Source organism: Myotis brandtii, unplaced genomic scaffold (genome assembly GCF_000412655.1).
Source record: "Myotis brandtii unplaced genomic scaffold, ASM41265v1 scaffold96, whole genome shotgun sequence".
In the NCBI taxonomy this organism is placed as follows: Eukaryota; Metazoa; Chordata; class Mammalia; order Chiroptera; family Vespertilionidae; genus Myotis; species Myotis brandtii.
The window spans coordinates 488138-507037 of NW_005371972.1; the positions used below are offsets into that span (position 1 = coordinate 488138).

At 55.0% G+C, this 18900-nt stretch overlaps 2 protein-coding genes across 2 annotated transcripts in view; one reads left to right on the plus strand and one right to left on the minus strand.

Annotated features, from left to right (window-relative positions):
- The window catches only part of LOC102249322 (kazrin), a 328747-nt gene that overhangs the window by 224829 nt on the left and 85018 nt on the right, over nucleotides 1-18900 (plus strand). The window lies entirely within an intron of this gene.
- LOC106724763 overlaps nucleotides 3997-18900 on the minus strand; it is a 48118-nt gene continuing 33214 nt past the window's right edge. The window contains exons 5-8 of the mRNA XM_014533285.1: nucleotides 18774-18897; nucleotides 11601-11655; nucleotides 10656-10765; nucleotides 3997-4835 (exon numbers count right to left, since the gene is read on the minus strand). Of these exons, the coding sequence (XP_014388771.1) occupies nucleotides 4765-4835; nucleotides 10656-10765; nucleotides 11601-11655; nucleotides 18774-18897 (360 nt within the window). The 3' untranslated portion in view covers nucleotides 3997-4764. The remainder of the gene's footprint in view (nucleotides 4836-10655; nucleotides 10766-11600; nucleotides 11656-18773; nucleotides 18898-18900) is intronic.

The following is an 18900-nucleotide window of genomic DNA, read 5'->3' on the forward strand; positions in this document are numbered from 1 at the left end:
GAGCCTTGCTCTGCAGATGGGGAGACACTGGTTCCAGCCCCAGCTCTGCACTTGGTCGCTGTGTCGTTCAGGGTCTGTCACTTTCCCCCGTGGAGACTCGGGTCTCAGGGGGACCCCTGAGGACGTGTGCTGAATGAGGGGCTCGGGATCCCAACGGCAAGGAACACGGAATGTCCCACTAGGTCAGGCTCACGTGTGGGGGCAGGGAGGGAGGTAGTCAGCCGAGGGCCAGGGCACCTGGGGACTTCGGGCTGAGGCCACACCCGGTGGCGTGTGCCCTCGGGGCCCTGGTCACCCTCTTGTAGAGCCCTTTTCCCTGGAGAACTCGCTATTGGATAAAGCCTCCCCCGGGGTTTTAGGGTCGATGCTGCTGGTAGCCGAGCCTGTGAACTTGTGTGGGCCACCAAGAACGATCAGAAGGAAGGAAGCCACTGGCGGTCCAGGCTCCATCTCCTCTTCCTGCCTGTGGGCCTGGGGGGTGGAGGGGGGGTGTGTATGGTTCCACAGCACCTGTGTAGACCAAGCCTGTTGGATGTTGTAACTACTTACATGACTTCCTACCCATGTGGCCAGTATCAGGGCCCCAGGAGAACTGAGAGGGGGTGCAGTATTATAGTGAAGATCATGAAGCCAGGCATTCCCTCCCCACCTCTCCCCTCCTCTCTCCTCCTTCGCTCCCCTTTCCTCTGCCTTCCTCTCCCCTCTCCTCTCCCTGTTCTCTCCTCTCCTCCCCCATCCTGTCTTTTCCCCTCCCCTGCTCCCTCCCCTCCCCTCTCCTCCTCCTCCAGGCCCCTGTAAGGGACCCAAGATCCACAACCACCTTCTCCCTCAGGGGCTGTGAGCAGCCGCTTAAGAAGCGCTTTCCGATTTCACTCTCCCTTTGTGGCCCTGGATTTCCGCCTGGGCATGCAGAGTGACCGGTTGCTACGCCCTCTCCACTCTGCCAACAAAAGCCAGCCTAATCCTGCCTTCCCTCGGCCCCTCCATCCTCGGAGGCCGGCTTTCTCCCCGCATCCTCCTCCCCTGCTCCAGCCAGGTGGCTGCTCTCAAAGCAGCAGGTAGGGCTTGGGCCAAGTTCGTCAGGGAGGCCTGGGGTGGCTGGGGAGGCAGAGCCTGGTGACCCCTGGCCCCTGGGCATGCCGTGTTGGCTCACCCATGGCTGCACTTGGAGTGCCCTGCCCCGTATCCCAGTGTGGAGTTTGTGAAGATGTGGTGGCTGCCAAGAGGAGGGAACAGCCAGGGACTCCAGGGTCCGAGTTCTGCCCCCAAACCCAGCACTGCTTCTCAGGGAGCCATCATCCCCCTCACCCGAGCCCTGAGAGCTCCCCGGGGAGGGATCCTGTACTTTCCAGCTGCCTGTGGGGCAGGTGAGAGCTCTGGCGCTGCAGTCGGCTCTGCCAGTTTGCATGAGTTGAAGCCATTGGTGCCTCTGTTTCACCAACTGAAAAGTGGGTACAAGAGTAGTAACCACCCATAGGGTCCGCATGCCTGTGCAGAGCTTAGGTCCGGGCCTGGCTGGCAGGAAGGGCCTAGCAAGGGCACAGCTGCTCCTTGAGGAAGTCTGTCTGGCTTCCTCTGTTGCCTGGAAACGGGACGCTCTGGGAGGAGAGGGTTGCTGGCAGGGTCCTCTAGGGAAGAAAGTGTCCTGACCTGGCGCTGTGATGCCAGGGTCGCAGGCAGTGCCCATGTGGGGATGGTGCACAAACTGTCCGCAAGGTTATGCTCCACGAATAACTGAGCATCTGCTCTGCGCCAGGCCCTGTCCCAAGGGCCAGGACACTGTGCCGACAAGACACAGGTGGCCGCTGTCCGCAAGGAGCTTACTTTGTGGCGGGGAAAGTCAGGCAGTGAGCATGTCACCAGTGGTCTCAGAGACACGTGTGCTGTGATCAGAAGAAAGCATAGTGATCAGGTGGGGACAATGGAGGGGAGGGGCTGCTTCAGGGAAGGTGTGGGAATGGCCCCACTCGAGAGCTGGCATCTGACTGAGACCTGAATGGGGATAAGGCCCTGGGCACAGCTAGGACAGGGTAAGCACACTCCAGAGAGCAAGTACAGCACGTGCCAAGGCCCTGGGGTCAGAAGCAGCTTGGCTCAGCCACGAGATAACAAGGCCAGTGGAGATTAGTGAAGTAAGTCACAAGTGGGAAGGGCCCAGCCAGTGTGGGTCAGTGGTTGAGCATCGGCCCAGGAGGTCACGGTTCAATTCCTAGTCAGGGCACATGCCTGGGTTATAAGCTCGATCCCCAATAGGGGGCATGCAGGAGGCAGCTGATCAATGATTCTCTCATCATTGATGTTTCTATCTCTCTCTCTTCCTCTCTCTGAAATCAATAAACAACTTTTTTTTTAAGTGGGAAGGGATGGAACTAGGGTGATGGGGTATGGGCAGGGGATAGATTTATGCAAAATCAGGAGTTCAGAGTTTATGCAAAGAGTAATAGGAAGTGAGTGGAGGGGTCTAGGCAGGGGGTCACGTGGTTAGAAGTCTCGCTTTTGGGTGGAGACTGGATGGAAAGGGAGTAAGATGGAGGCAGAGAGGCCAGAGAGAGAGGTGGTCCCAGAGAGGGAAGACGGCACCCAGCTCAGGGCAGCAGCGGCCGGGGTGGTAAGAAGCTGTTTGATTCGATATCATGTGGAGGTGAAGCCAAGGGCACTTGCTGGTGGGTGGGTCCATCCGGGTCACACCCTGAGAACAGCCACAGGGAGACGCTCCCTCCCAGCCCAGAGTCCAAGGTTGAGGTTATTGGGATGTGGCCCTGGAACCAGGGAATCCCCTTTCTTTGGAGCACTGCAAGGATCTGCAGTGGTGGCGGGCACTTCCCACAAATAAAACTGGTAAAAACAACTTACACAGGGGTATGTAGCGCACACACAGGGGCAGCTGGTCGGCAGGGCGTGTTACGGACGTAGGGACCCAGCAAAGCGCCCAGCACCCAGAAAGCGCAGGCCAGCAGTTACGGTCACCTGTGTGCACCTCACCTCGCTGCCTGGGCAAGGATGCCGAGAGCAAGCAGGGACTCGACACCCACTGATGGACATGATTCTTGGTAGCTTGAAAGTCTGGGGATCTGAGAACTACATTTTTTTTATCGTCCGTGTTATTTCTGAGGGGAGCCTAACATGCAGCTAGAGCCAGAAAAATACAGGTCGTTTTACCAGCTTCACAGACGTTCTGGAAAATGGCATCGTTCAGCCCCGATGAATGCAGTGGAAGTTCTTGTACAGAACGACTCAGTGCTGGGAAGGGGGAGCCCCCAGGCCCGCCCGCAGGGAATGAGGCGGTGGGCAGGTGGACCCTCGGAGCAGGAAATGTGCTGTACTTGCTGTTGTTGGTCTAGGACAGTGGTCGGCAAACCACAGCTCGCGAGCCACATGCTGCTCTTTGGCCCCGTGGCGTGGGCCACGAAGTTTCAATGGCACCATACATGGGCGCCTGCACGTGGTATTGTGTGGAAGAGCCACACTCAAGGGGCCAGTTTGCCGACCACGGGTCTAGGAAATTGAGACAGTTGTCCTCATAGACACACAAATGATGATTTTTTAAATTCGAACCTCCTCCCTCCCATCTCCTCTTTTACCTACTGTGGTCTCTTTCGTCACCCACTCATGATGCTGGGCATAGAAAATAGAAGAAAAAGCAAAAAACAATGCTGACGACACCTCCATGCTTCTTAACTCCAACACAGGGTTCAAAATGTGCATTTCAAGGACGGAGGCTGTGAAGGCAGGTTTGTTGGGTGGCCCGTGCGGACTTCCCTGTCGGGCAGCCAAGTGGGCGGGCACCCTTGCTCTCTGCCAGGCAGGCTCCTCCTCGGGCTGAGTGCGGGGCTGAAAGGCAAGGGCACCACGCTCCCCACCACCCTGGGTGCAGGCTCCATAAAACGTTGCTTGGTTTGAAAATCAGTTTCAAAACATTATACTAGAAACAAAATGAAATGTAAATAATTTAATTTAAAATATCACCATCGCACGAGTCTAATATTAATAGGTAACATCTATTGAATTCTTACTCGGTGGCAGATGCTGTTCTAAGTGCTTCACGTGTATTTACTCACTTAATCCGATGAGGAGGGAGCGTTATTGTCCCATTTCACAGATGAGGAACTCAAGGCCTAGGTGGTAAGCTGTCAAAGGTCATGCAGCCAGGGCAGGATTCTGTCTTAATGTCTTCTTGTTCCCAGCGCCTGGAACCCAGTAGGCACCCAGGGAACGTGTATACTCCTGGGATGTTGGCTGATCGACTGGTTGGTTAGTTGGGTGACTAGTTCTCTGAACTGGTGAAGCAGCACAATGGTTAGGGGCCCAGCACAGCCAGGTTCCAGTCTCAGCACAGTCACTTCTAGACTGTATGGCCTTGTGGAAATCACACCACCACCACCGCACCCCCATGCGCCTCAATTTTCCTCATTCGTAAGATGGACATGGGAGTCGCTCCACCTTGGGCTGCGGATTGAGGAGATAACATGCATGTAAAAACCTGGTGCGTGTAGGTGCTTAGCAACGGTTGCCGCGACGCTGAGTTCCAGCTGTCAGTGCAGCTTTGCCACCCAGTTGTAGGCATGGGACACCTGACGAGTCACCTGGACATCCGCTTGCAGGATTGCAGACGTGAGCTCACACTCCAGGCAGCAGCACAGACAGCCCTGTGGGCTGCGTGTCAGGCGCTGGAGACACCTCTGCGTAGGTCCCTCCAGATGCGAATGGAGTTGTTTCCATCCATCGGGGTAAGTGCATCCTCCTGCAGGCGCCCCGGCCCCACAGTCAGCTGTTCTCCAAGGGGCAGGACATGCACTTTGAGTAGAAAAACTGCTGCTGGCTTGTCTCGCTGTCGCCTATGAAAAGGGACCAAGGCGCAAGGGCCTGTGTTGGAGAAAGGTCTCCCAGGCCCGCATCCAGGACATCCCTCAGGGTCTGCTAACCAAGCATTGATGACAAGAATGCACCAGATTCTTCCTGCAGACTTTGAACAAGAAAATAACCCACCACATAAGGCCATCTTGCCAGTAACTGCCCAGTGGAGGAAGACTGACCCCCAGGACACGGCCTCAGACTTTGCAGCTCAGTGTGTGGCACTCAAGCAGGTGGTCCCTGGACCCACAGCAGGAGCATCTCCTGGGAGCTTGTTAGAAAAGCAAAATCTCAGACCCACCCCAGAACCTGCATTTCACCCCCATCTCCAGGAGACGCACCTGCAAGGCGGGAGGGGCACGCCTGTGGAGTGATGTCCTACGAGGGCCACCTGAGTTTAAACAATGCTCTGGGCACAAAGATCAGGGCGTGGTTGCTCTGCCTGAGCACGTCCCGGCTGCTTCCGGAAGGAAGTGTCCTTGGAGCCAGGTGGGCAGGTGCTTAAAGTGGAGAGGAGAACATTCCAGGCGATAGATGGGGGCAGCGGGGGATGAGTGATCAGTCGTGCAGATGTTAAAGAGCATGGGTGGGGGTGGCCCGGGGTTCAAGAACTGCCCATGGGAGATGCATTTCCCAAAACCTGGTCAGTGTTTTCTCCCCTGAGTGGGGGCTCCATTCCTCCACCCCTGGCTGTCCCCAGAGCCGACGGGCCCACACAGGACATCTCGGGCGCCTGTTCTCGTGAGTGCTGTGCAGTGGCCCTTGTTCCCTGTGATGGTGACCCTAGGTGAGATGTCGCAGCTCCGTGCCAGCGTTGTGCTGGGCACCTCCCTGCTTTATTTCGTTTATTCCTGACCGGGAATCAAGCCATGACCTCCTAAGCCACACAGGCTGGGCTGTTTCATTTATTCTTAAGGACAGCTCTCCAAGAAGGTTCCGGAGAGGCCGAGTGGTGATGCCTGGGTCCACCTCCCACCCTCGTTCCTCATTTGCAGTGTCCTTGGGAAAGTTACAGCTGATATATTTACCCACATCTCGAAGTTTCCCCTTCTGTAGAATCCTATCTAATAAAGAGGGAATATGCTAATTGACCCTCATGCCATCACAAAGATGGTGGCACCCACAGCCAATAAGGAGGGAATAAGCTAATTGACTGCCACACCCTCAAAGATGGTGGTGCCCACAGCCACAAGATGGTGGCACCCAGTCCCCTTTGCCACGCACCTGCCCTTGGAGTCCCCCAGTCTCCTCAGCCCCCCAGCCGCCCAGGGCCAGCCCGAGGCTCAGGTTACCAGGCCCAGCCGAGGCTTGCGCTGCTGGCAGTGGCAGCAGCAGAGGTGTGATGGGGCGTCACCTTCCCCTGATCACCGGGTTGCCTCCCGCCCCTGAGGGCTCCTGGACTATGAGAGGGGACAGGCTGGGCTGAGGGGCGCCCCCTCCAGTGCATGAATTTTCATGCACCAGACCTCTAATCTATATATATAAAAGTCTAAGCGACCATCGGATCGTTCGACTGTCCAACCGGTAGCTATGACGCACACTGACCACCAGGGGGCAGATGCTCAACGCAGGAGCTGCCGAGCGGCAGTGACTTGGCATTTTCGGTTCTGGGGTGACGCACCCTGAACCAGAGAGGAGGGAGCCCAATTCCAGGGTGCATCACCCGAGAACCGCCCTCTCGCAATCCGGGACCCCTCAGGGGATGTCGGAGAGCTGGTTTTGGCCCGATCCCCGCAGGCCAGGCCGAGGGACCCCACCTGTGCACAAATCTATGTACCGGGCCTCTAGTGGAAATAATAATAGGATGCATTTCTTAGGGTTGCTTTGAGGATTAACTACATCACAGCTAGTTGGTGCCTTGACATGTGGTAGGTGTTGCATGTGACAGCTGGTATTAGTCTTATTAGCCCCATTGAATAGAGGAGGAAACCGGGCTCTGAGAACTTCAGTGACTCCTCGAAGGTTAATTATACTCCACTCCCTGGACAAGGACCGCCCAGGGGCTGCCCTCTCCCTCACTTAGCTGGGAGACCCTTACTTCTGCCCACAATCCCCTCCTCTAGCCCCGTGCCCTTACTTCCCGTCCATCTCCGCTCCCACCAGCAGAAAACATGTCGCCTCTGGTGTGAGCCTCTGAGCCTGTTACTGCCACCGCACCTCACTTTACCTGCTTCTGACATTCATTACGGACCTTGAATCACGAGTGGTTGTCACGGTATCTGCTTTCTCATGAGTGGCCTCCTGGGAGTGTGGCGGGCCCTTGGCAGGCACAGGGAAGGCCTTGGACTGCAGGGCGGGGACGGGCCTTCCCTGGCGTGGGGACCCGCCCTCTCAGGACCCTGTTCCTGGCCTGGAGCTTTTGGTGTCTCTCCATTCAGCTCAGGTTTCTCAGCCTCGGCATTGCTCCCACGCGGGGCCGGAGAATTTCTCGTTGAGCCGGCTGTTTGGTACACTGTAGGATGTTTAGCAGCATCCCTGGCCTGGACTCACTAGATGCCAGTGGTACCCCCTCCCTGATGTTGGCCACCAAAAATGTTTCCAGGCATGACCGAATGTCCCCTGGAACAAAACTGCCCCCAAGTTGAGAACCACTGATAACCAGAATTTCCCCCCAGTGACCAGGATGGGAGGGGTGACTTCATCATGGGAGGCTGTGTGTGTGTGGCGGCGGGCAGGGGAGGCCGCATGCAGGGAGCTCACACAGGCCAGGGAGGGTGCCGAGGCTGGTGGATGAGAGGGGGCGGGCCTCGCTCCTGCCGGCATTGCTGGGGGAAAATGTGGTCCAGCTTTTGCCAGATCTTGAAAGTGTTCACAAGGAGCCAGGAATCCCGTCTTTTATGTGAAATCCCCTGGTTCTTAAATGTTGGCAACTCGTGTGAATTTTTAAAAACACTGTGGGAAAAACAAAATATGCCTGTGAGCCAAACGTGGGCTGCCGTCTGCCAGTATTGCAACCTTTCCTGTACACCCACTTCCACCCTAGAGGCGGCTCACCGTCCCGGAGCCCGCAGTCCTCATTCTCTTTGCAATGGTTTGCGCCTTAGAAACCATGAACAAGCCCTGGGCGAGGCCTCTGAACCCGACAGTGCCTGCCCATGTGGGCCACTCGGTCCCCCGCCTGAGGCCCAATTCGAAGAAGTCTGAGGGCTCTGAATTCCTAAGGGAGAGAGAATCCGGGAAGTGCCCAGGAAGGGCTGAAGAAGCCCGAGCTTGTGCCAGCACGGGCATCGGTTTCCTGTGTGACCTCGGGCAGTCGCTCCCCCTCTCTGGGCCTCAGTCTCCTCCTTCGTCAGACGTGTGCAGGATGAAGAAAGAGAAAGGACTTTGAAAGCATGGTCTCTGCTCCTGGAACTTGGGCGAGCATTTCCCCTTGGCAGTGCCGAGCGCCAACTGGCTTGCCCAGTGCCCGGCGGGCATCCTTGTCCTCACACTGACCTGGGCAGGGACACGCTGGCTCCGCCTCGCAGCTCAGGCCCGGCATCTCAGAGTGCGGAGTCTGGGCCGTCCCTGACGGACTCTCTCCTCTGAACAATGAGGTTGTTGGTGCTGGAGGCTGCTCCAGGGGTAGAACAGACACCCACATCTCCTGACTCCCCGTCCAGTGCTCCTCTGACCTAATACATTGGCATCTCCCAAGAGTGGGCACTAGTGAGATGTGCAAGAGAAACAGATAGACAGATGGACCCTGGACTGCACTGACTCTGCCTGGAGCCACGTGTGGCCTGAGGACAACGGGGTGAACTCGGTGCCTGGAGCACCCAGGCGGGTCACCTACCTGAGCGAGGGAGGCAGGGGGAGACAGGGGGACAGTGGGCATGACAGGGTGGGGGGCACACTGTTACCATGTACAATGGAATTGGGGTTCGCAATTTCCAGACCTTCTGATTTTTCTGAAATAAAGCTATCTGAATTTTTTGGTGTAAATTATCCTCACTTTCAAGTGTTGGCAGCTCGTTTTTTAAATATTTTTAAATAGAGTGCGAAGAAAAGAAAACACGTTTGCAAACCATATTTGGCTCTAGGGCCACCAGTTTGCAACCTCTGCTCCCTTCTCTTATCCTCAGTTTACTCTGCTTTAAAATGGGTATAGCAGTACCCCTCTCACATAGGGCAGTTGAGTGATTAAATGAGACGATGCCACTAGAGGGCCTACCGTACCTCGGGGCCCACAGTACATGGTAGCTATTGCTATTTATTAAGATGGGGGATACTTAGGAGAAATGGGAAGGGGCTTGTTAAGGTTAGCACAGGGCAGCTGGGAAGCCCTGAGCCAGAACTCGGGGCCTTTCCATCCATCCACACATTTGAGGGTGCGCTTGCTGCACGCCTGGCCCCGCGGGCATATGTCAGTTTAAGACCCGTCCCTGCCTTGAATTTACAGGGGGGCAGGATTAGGCCCATCCAGCAGCTCAAGCGGCTGTCCTTCACCCCAGGAGCCCCCGAGTGCCCCTCCACGGGGCCCTGATTTGGGAGAAACAATCCATTTTCAAAGGTCAGGTTTTAACACAAGGCTGGAGCTCCTTTCATATTTGGCAAAACACATTTTTGCTTGTTTGTTTTAATGAGCAGCTTCAGGGGAAGGTGCCAGCCCTTCCTACGTGTCTGTTTCACAAGTCTGCCTCCTGAAACCAGTTCCAAAGATATTTAAAGGACGACTCTGGGAAACGAAGGCGTTACAGCAGATTCTAATTAGTCCCGTTGGGACTCGCGGCCGCTGCAGACATCTGCCCCGAGGACGGAGCTAGGGCCTCGGGTTGCCTCCTGATGGCCACAGCGCAGAACGCTCTGCCTTCCTCCCGGGCCTGGCCCACGCTGGGCAACTGGAGGCAGGCCGGCCGCCCGGCCTTGCTGGGGGCCTTGCAGCCACAGAACCCCTCGTTGCCGGTGTGGTGAGGATGGAGGCCCCTCATTGCCGGTGTGGTGAGGACGGAGGCCCCTGTGCTCCGCCTTCGGAGCTGGAGAAGCCGGAGTCCCTCTGGCTGACATGCCCAGTCCTGGTGGGCGGGCGGACGGGCAGGTAACTCCTAATTATGGGAAAGCAGCCGCAGGCCTGTGTGGACAGGCCTCCCGGAGCCCAGGCAGGTGGCCTCCTGACAGAGGAGGGCCTGGTGTTTGGACTCTGGGTGCAGGAAGCCATCGGGGTGGGGGAGGGGAGTTATGTAACTGTGACGCCACGGCCACTGAGAGAGTGACCTTGCTACGCTCCACTGCCTCGTTCCTCCCACTCAGAAGGGCATGGAGACCTAGCAGCCCTTCCTTTAGGCAATGGCAGTGGCCCCTCAACTTGGTCAGCATCAGGGGTACCTGGAGGGATGTTAAAACAGACTGTCAGACCCCCCCCCCCAACCCCCCGAGTTTCTGCCTCAGGAGGTGGGGGTGGTGCAGAGAATTGGCATTTCTCCTAAAAGCACAGGATGCTGCTGGACACAGTTAGTCCCCAGGCCACTCTGAGCCCCACTGCTCCGGGGTTTATGAAGTCAGTCTGCCTGGGCCCTGGAAATGCTGTGTGCCCCTGGGCCAGTGTCTGGGCCTCTCTGAACTGGTTTTCTCAGAAGGAGAAGCCAGCTTTGTCTTTGAACAAGGCCCTCCCTCTGCCCCCGCCCCTCGTGTTGACATGCCTAATTACTGTTTGCAGGTAGCTCAGAGGCCTTCACAGGAAAGGCCCAGGCCTTTGCACGGGGCTCTTACCCCATGGTTCCAACCTGCTTGTAGTCGCCGTGGGAGCTGAGGGGCTCGAGGAGAGATGAGCACTTTAAGCCTTAAGGGGACAAGCCAGGCCAGTATCTCTGGGCATCAGCACTCACCCTGTATGCAAGAATCTTGAAGCAGTTCATGAGCCTGGTCTTTGGGATCATTTTCTTCCCTTGCAGGGGGTGGGTGGCAGAGGCTCACCACAGTCCCAACGACGAGGCACCTGTGGCCCGGAGAGTATAACCCCTGTCACACATCTGCCAGTAGCTCCTTCTCATCTTAGCATCCCCGTGCATTGAGCTTCCTACACGCTGGGGTCCTTCCCCGCAGTATCGAGGACAGGACTCCTGGGGGATGCCGAGTGCAGACCAACCAAATGAAATAAACAAATGAACAAATGGCTCCATTACTAAACAGCCCCAAAGCCTGGCTGGCTGGCTGTCTTGCCCCCCGCAATCATGTGGTTCCCATCTATGGCCTCCTTCGCTCCTCATAGAACAGTCTTGGGGAGATAGGCAAGTATTCTTATACTCATTTCACAGGTGGGGAAACTGAGGCCCCAGGAAGGTGCCTGACTTGCCCAACTTGACTAGTAAGTAAAAGGCAGTAACAAAGAACAGTACAGAACTCCATGCCTCGGAGCCTCACAGCGGCCTCTCCCAGTCTCACCAGTTTCGCATTCCATGTCTGTGTGAGCGCCATCCTGCAGGTAGTGGCAGTGCGGATGGAGTTGGGAGAGAGGTGAGCTAGGGACCCAGGCCCTTTTGGTTCCTGGGGCGAGGGGGGGGGGGCAGGGCCAGCAGGGAGGCACAGAGGAGCACTGGAAATAGTCTCTCCTTTGCAGAGATTGCCAGTATTTTCCAGGGGCTGCCTCAGGCCCTCTCGGGGTCACATGCTGGCACACCACAGGTGCCCTTGGCAGGCTAGACTGCACGGTGGTTTGCCTCCAAAGCCCAGGACGGTTCCTGGCACATGGTTGGTGTACAATCAGTATTTGTTGAATTAATGAATGAATAAATGAAGATGGACTTGGTTGACAGTACTTCGTCTAAACTTACCAGCTGTGTGATCTTAGACAAATCCTTTCACCAGTCCACGCCTGGGATTCTTCAACTGCAAAAGCAGAATAATAATGTTATAATAATAAACATTAATGGCATAATAATTAAAACAACAACAACAAAACAAAAAAAACAGGCTCTGGAGCCAGAACTGCCTGCGTCTGAATCCTGGCTCCACCGTCTACTGCTGTGTGACCTCAGCCAACCTACTAAACCTCTCTGTTCCTTGGTTTCCTCGTTGATAGAGGGAGGGTAATGATGGTACTCCTAGAGTATTGTGGGGATTAAAATGAGCAGTATGTGTAGATGCTCTACCCAATATTATTACTAACCCTTAATGATGGTGATTCCTTCTATGTGCTTCGGTAAATTAAATAACATTTAAATATCAAATACCAAGCAGAGTGCCTGTCACAAAGGCAGAACTAACTAGTAACCATTATTCTTTTTAAAAAATATATATTTTATTGATTTTTTACAGAGAGGAAGGGAGAAGGATAGTTAGAAACATTAATGAGAGAGAAACATTGATCAGCTGCCTCCTGCACACCCCCTACTGGGGATGTGCCCGCAACCAAGGTACATGCCCTTGACCGAAATTGAACCTGGGACCCTTAAGTCTGCAGGCCGAGGCTCTATCCCAGGGGTGGGCAAACTTTTTGACTCGAGGGCCACAATGGGTTCTTAAACTGGACGGGAGGGCCGGAACAAAAGCATGGATGGAGTGTTTGTGTGAACTAATATAAATTCAAAGTAAACATCATTACATAAAAGGGTACGGTCTTTTTTTTTTTTAGTTTTATTTATTTCAAAGGGGCCGGATCTGGCCTGTGGGCCGTAGTTTGCCCACGGCTGCTCTATCCACTGAGCCAAACCGGTTAGGGCACCATTATTCTTACCTTGGACACTAAATCATTACTAAACAGGGCCTGAAGCCTCTGTCTGTCTGTCTGCCTGCCTGCCTGGCCCTATGACCTATGGCCCTTTGTGTCTGTTGAGTCACACAAAGGAGACAAAAGGTCTTAAAATTGCTGTGGGGGACATTCTTCATTCCTGGAAGCCACCAACTCAGGGTTAAAGGGCCCCAGATGAGAAAGGTGAAGTACTACCCGTGGCCACCAGGGGCAGCAGAGAACCCATCCTCAAGGCTGCCTGCTGAGGGTTCCTGGAGTCCCCTCTTTAGGAAATAATGAAAAATGGGCTGGCTATTCCACCCGGCCACAGGCAGGCATTCCCCGTAGCCCTGACATGAGAGGCATTTCCCAGAGAACACCCCTCCCTCCTGAGGGTTAGACTCCCAACCCTACCTTTAAGCCACATCATCTTGGTTAAGTCCCTTTGTCTCCTTAAACTCAGTTTTCTCATCTGAGACTTGGGGATAGGGTGATTTTGAGGGTTGAATGAGCTAGAAAACACGGTCCCTGGGGCAAAGTGAGTGCTCAGTTAATGACACCTGTTACCAAGGTAGCATCGTGGTTATTAGCATGGACTCTGCAGCCTGACGATATAAGCTTCAGTCCTGCCTGCACCACGCACCGGCTGGGTGTCTTTGGGGAAGTGACTTGACTTCTCTGTGTCTGTTTTCTCACCTGTAAAATGGGGTGATGATCACAGTACATGAGCCTCTCAGAGTTGTTGGGAAGATTAAATGAACGTGCAAATCAGTGTAGCAAATGCTATGTCAGTGTTTGCCAGTATCGGTATTATAAGTTGTAGTATTTTTGATGTTACTGTTTTTATTCTGAATAAGCTGCAACACCTTAACTTCCTGCAGAAACCTCACTGCTTGACATGAACTGCCCAAAAAGGGGCTTAGAAGAAACAGGAGAGGTGTGGCCCGTGGATAAGGAAGGACGTTTTCCTTTGCTGCACTTGAGCATCTGACTTGGCACACAGACGGCCTGGCAGGCGGGCGAGAGACCAACCGCACTCCGTGAAAATGCTTTGATGCTCAGCTCGGGGCTAAGCCTCTGCCTCCAGGGCAGGGCCTTTGGAAGCCCCCAAAGGGGATCAGGATCTTTGCCAGATCCTTTGGGGTCCCCGAGAGATCGTCAAAGCAGACCTGTGAGCCGGTGACAGGCGCACAAAAGTCTCCAGCCAGGAAGGCCTCGCCAGGACAGATGGCAGGATGGACCCTGGATAAAACCCTCCGTCCCCCCAGGGCAAAGGTCTAAGTGGCTTTGGAGAAAACCCCAGTCTAATCCTTCTTGCTGCACCTGTGCCCCAGAGTCCTACTGGGATGGCCAGGGGAGATCAGCAGGTGGCCTCGGCCACAAAGGCATCCCAGGGCCGGCCAGAGGACTTCCAAGTCACTTTGGAGTCCCCAGGAATGGATCGAAGGCAGCAGATGTCCATGGTGATAGCAGGAGGTGTGTGTCTGGCTTAGAAGCAATGGGCCTGTCACTCGGACCTTCTCCAACAATGTCCCTCGTGCCTATTTTTTGAGGGTTTACCCTGAGCTAGGCACCATTCAGACCTCTACATGTGCCTCTTGTCATCAAAACCTCCCACCACAACCCTACAAGGTGGTAGCCACGATCACCTCCATTTTACAGGTAAAAGGCCCGAGGCTGCCAGGAGCAAAATCATCTGTCCAAGATCCAGGGTTTCCCCAGAGTCCTACTGGGATGGCCAGGGGAGATCAGCAGGTGGCCTCGGCCACAAAGGCATCCCAGGGCTGGCCAGAGGACTTCCAAGTCACTTTGGAGTCCCCAGGAACGGATCAAAGGCAGCAGATGTCCATGGTGATAGCAGGAGTCTGGCTTAGAAGCGATGGGCGTGTCACTCGGACCTTCTCCAACAATATCCCTCGCGCCTATTTTTTGAGGGTTTACCCTGTGCTAGGCACCATTCAGACCTCTACATGTGCCTCTTGTCATCAAAACCTCCCACCACAACCCTACAAGGTGGTAGCCACGATCACCTCCATTTTATAGGTAAAAGGCCCGAGGCTGCCAGGAGCAAAATCATCTGTCCAAGATCCAGGGTTTGAGCCCCAGAGAATGAGTCCCCAGCCGCCTAGGGCAGCAGCCTCCAAGGCCCTGGGCGATGACTGCCTCCTGGATTCACACCTTCCTGTAATCTCTCCAAAGAGTGAGGGAGGGACCGAGGGACCGAGTGACTCACTTCTGAGGAATAGAAAGGGGAATGGTGATGGATGTCTTTTCTGAGTCAGGTTACAAAGAGACAGCGGCTTCGCCCTCTCTGCACACACCCCACACGAGCCCCCTGGCAGACACAGGCTGCCAGTTGTGTGTAGATCTATAGCTCCACGGCGCAGAACCGACGGCAGCCTCTGGCCAACAGCCAGGGAGGAGCTGAGGTTCCCAGTGCGCCACCCCACGAGGAACTGAATCTTGCCAAGAGCCCCAGGAATGAGCTTGGGAGTAGACCCTCCCCAATTCCAGCCCCGAGGTGACTGCAGCCCTGGCTGACACCATGGCGACAGCCCATGAGAGGCCCTGAGCCAGAGGCGCCCAGCTCAGCCACCCTGGATTCCTGGTCCACAGAAACGAGAGAGAATAAACGCTGGTGTTTGGAGCCACTGAGGTTTGAGGTGATTTGATGCGCAGCGATAGGTAACTAATACACTTGCCATCACTACTAGCAACACACACAAAACATGCCCACACAACCACCATGGGAGGATGAAAAAGCCCGGCTCTCCCAGCTCACACCCGCTGGCCCGGCCCTCCACGTGCATTTGCCGCTGATGGCACTCAGATGCGTGGACAGAAAGGGTCTTTGCGAAGATCACACACAAGCTTGGGGGGGCCTGGTGTTGCTGTGGGGGGCTCTCCAGGCTCCTGGAAACTGTTGCCAGGAGTTCACAAGGATGTTAACCCGCAAAACTGTGCGTCCTGGGGACCCGAGTTGCTACCTTGTCTTTGATTCAGGTGCTTGCAGAGAGTAGAGTGATGCTGGCTGGAAAGTCTCAGCAAAACTGCTTTTACACATACTAAACCCACAGCCAAGAAGAAGAAAAAACGTGAAAAATTCCAGTGGGCTCACCTGTTTGGCTGCAAGCAGGTACTAAATATAGTGGGTTCCTCTAATGCAGCGTGTCTGGGGTTTGTTCCTGAAGCCATACGTTTGTTGTCATTTTCTCCTGTCATCTAAAGGAAGCTCCCCTGGGAACGGGAACTGCACTGACCCCTTGTGTTTTCTTTGGTGGCACCCTGGTGGCCTGAGGTCAGGGTCATGGGGACAGGGTCTGGCCTCAGAGCTCAGATGCAGAGCAGCCTCCCTACCCTCTGCTGGACTGCCCATCCTCCCCGCACCCCTGCCCCCTGAATTCCCAGTAAGCTTCTGCTTCCTGCAATGACGTCCCGAGGACTGGATGGGGACAGTTCCTGCAGCCTTTCCCCACGCCCAAGTCCTCCCTTCCTGCTGCCTCGCAGAGTCCGCACCCTGTGTGCCCCGGAGAAGGGGACGGTGAGCCAGATCCCAGGCCCAGCTGTCTCCAGCATCGATTCCCAGCATCCCTCGGAGGCTGGGAAAATCTTCTGGGAGTTGGACCAACTACATAATTGGCGGATGCCAATGCAAATTGGACGTGCAAGGAGTCCCCCAGTTAAAAAATAATTAAGAATTTTAAGGCGATGACAGCAGAGCATTAACTCGGGCACAGGGCCCTTCTGCTCAGAAGCTGGCCTGGACTTAGGGTCTCCACTAAACCCACCCTGAGTTATCCTTCCTGGAGGGCCTGCCCAAGCTGCTCTGGGCAAAAAGTGGGCTGTCATTTCTTGGCTCCCGGATTTCCTGGTGCAGAACTGAGCAGAAACGTGGCCCTGGCCCAGGGTGTCCTCAGAATCAGAAGTATACCTGTGTGTGGGGACACAGCACGCATCCAGGCCAAACTCTGCTGAGTAAGGAGAGCAATGGAAATTCGCCAGGGCTGTGGGCTTGACAAACGGCTCGGATTGTTGGAATGCAAGTCGAAAGCATGAGCAGACTTCTAAGAGGCTGCAGAGGGACCGATAAGGGTAGCAGTGAAATGAGCACTGGTGGCCAATGGGCTGGATAGAAACTTCTAGACGTACGTACTTTGTTGGTCTTTCTCCTCCCTCTCCTCTTTCTTCTTCTTAAGGTTTTTTTTTTTAAAGAGTTGCCAAGAATTTAAACTTAGAGTTCACATAAAAATTCATATTCCTAGTAGCTCTAAAAGCAAATGAGAACCTCTGGTAACACTAGAGCCATATTCCTGCATGACAACAACCTACTCCTAGACATACATACTTTGTTGGTTTTTCTCCTCCCTCTCCTTTTCCCTCTTCTCTTTCTTCTTCTTAAGGTTTTTTTTTTTAAAAAAGAGTTGCCAAGAATTTAAACTTAGAGTTCACATAAAAATTCATATTCCTAGTAGCTCTAAAAACAAATGAGAACCTGTGGTAACACTAAAGCCATATTCCTGCATGACAACAACCTACTGCCTCCTCTACAGGGGCTGGTGGCCTCTTGTTTGCCACAGTCTCCACCACTCCCTAACGTCTCCCTGACACAGAATCCAAGTGCCAAGTGCTGCGTATCTGTGCCTGTGCTGCTGTTTTCTTGTCATGGAGTTAGGAGGAAAGCGCATGTCTGTATCAAAAGTGAGAAGATAGAAGGCGGACCAAGAGTTCCATGTTCTTCGAGAAATGTGGGAAGGAGCACGTTCCTTGGAAGTGAAGAGCCCCTTAGAGCAAAGAGGATCTAAGTCAACGTTCTTACGGAACAAACCACAGCAGGCCCCGCACAGCCCACCTCACTCATTCATGTCCCCGGGTGGGTCCCTGAAGGCATCAAAACAGAGGCTCCGGGGCTGGATGGCTCCAGAATCTGAGGGCAGCCCCAGCTTCTCCACCCACCGGGGCTCAGAGCCCTCCCTCTTTTGTTCTGTCCTGCCTTTTATCCCAGCAAAGGCCATGGACTTGGGGGATTCCCAGCATTTCCTCTCACTTGCCGTGGGGTCAGTTTCTTTCCCCCAGAGTGGGTGGGTGTTTCACCTCACGGGTAGTTTTCGTCCTCAGCTGGGAGCATCGTCAGCATTTGGCACGCTGGCCAGCCCTCCCCTGGGCAGTCAGGGTTCCAGGTAGGGGAAGGAGGTCTGAGGCTGCCCTGTGGCCTCCACAGCTGACCAGTCTGACCGGCATTTGGAGTGTGTGTGGGGGGCGGGGAGGGAAGGGGGAGATGTGGAGGTGGAAGCTGGGAAAGTCAGGCCATAGAGAGTGTGAACAGGACAGGAAAGTGACAAAGTGAAAGGTTGGGGAGACCTGGTAGGGAAAGTAATTCAGTTCCCACAGCTTATTGTAGAGCCACGCACCGATGACCTAGAACTTCCGAGAGCTCAGGCCTGGGCCAGTGTGAGCCATGGGTTACCAACTAGGCCTGGGAAGGGTGGGGTGCATGCGGCCTAGAATGGGAGGCTCAGGTGCCCTGATTGTGTGACGCCTCACCTGGCCTTGTATCCTCGGCACCTTGTGTCTACAGTCGGGTGGGGGGGACCAGACTGCCTCCGGGGGCCTTGGGAGATAATCAGTTCTAAAGAGTACCTAATCCCTAGATCAGAGGGGGCTCAGAGCTGCAAACTCACTTGACAGCGAGTGAGCATTGCTAGCCACCGGCGCACCCACTCCAGTAGAAAGTTTCGGGTTTTTAGACCCTCCAGGGTGCCGCCTTCTACAGAGCTTAGCTGGCCTGGTACCTGGCCTTCCACCTGCTCCCGAAGTCCAGGCCCTGGCCTCCCCTGGGAACCACCTCGCCTGCCACAAGGCTGCCTTAGAGAGGACTCTATAAGCAGCACCGATGATGGATGGAGGTGGAAATCACTATTACCCCATTTTCTAGATGAGGAAACCGAGGCTTGAGGGAGTGAGGTGCAGCCACAGGGTTCCCGCCCCGGATCACAGTCTCCTCGTGGGTAAGGACCATGTCAGTTTTCTCTCCCACGCCCACAGCGAATGCCCTCAGCATTATATTCACTTACAGAACTGTTACACTGTACAGGTGACTGAGGCTCATGTCCCAGGGCACCCACCCCGTCCCTGCCCACTCTTGCTGCCCTCTCCCGGCCAGTTGCTGGGACTGCAGTCCTTCAGCGAGGCTGTCACAAGGGTGTCAGAAGGGTGCGGAGAGGCCCGCAGACTGGGGGCCATCCCCTCCATGCGCTCGCTCCCTTGGGGCTTTTCAGACCTGGGTTCAGTACTGTCCGACCCGGTGACACCGGCCATCTTTCTACCGTCAGTTTCTCCAGGAAGGAACACGGTGGGGATGCACCGAGTGGCCTGGATCTGGCGCGCAACGGGGCGACGCGGAGCTC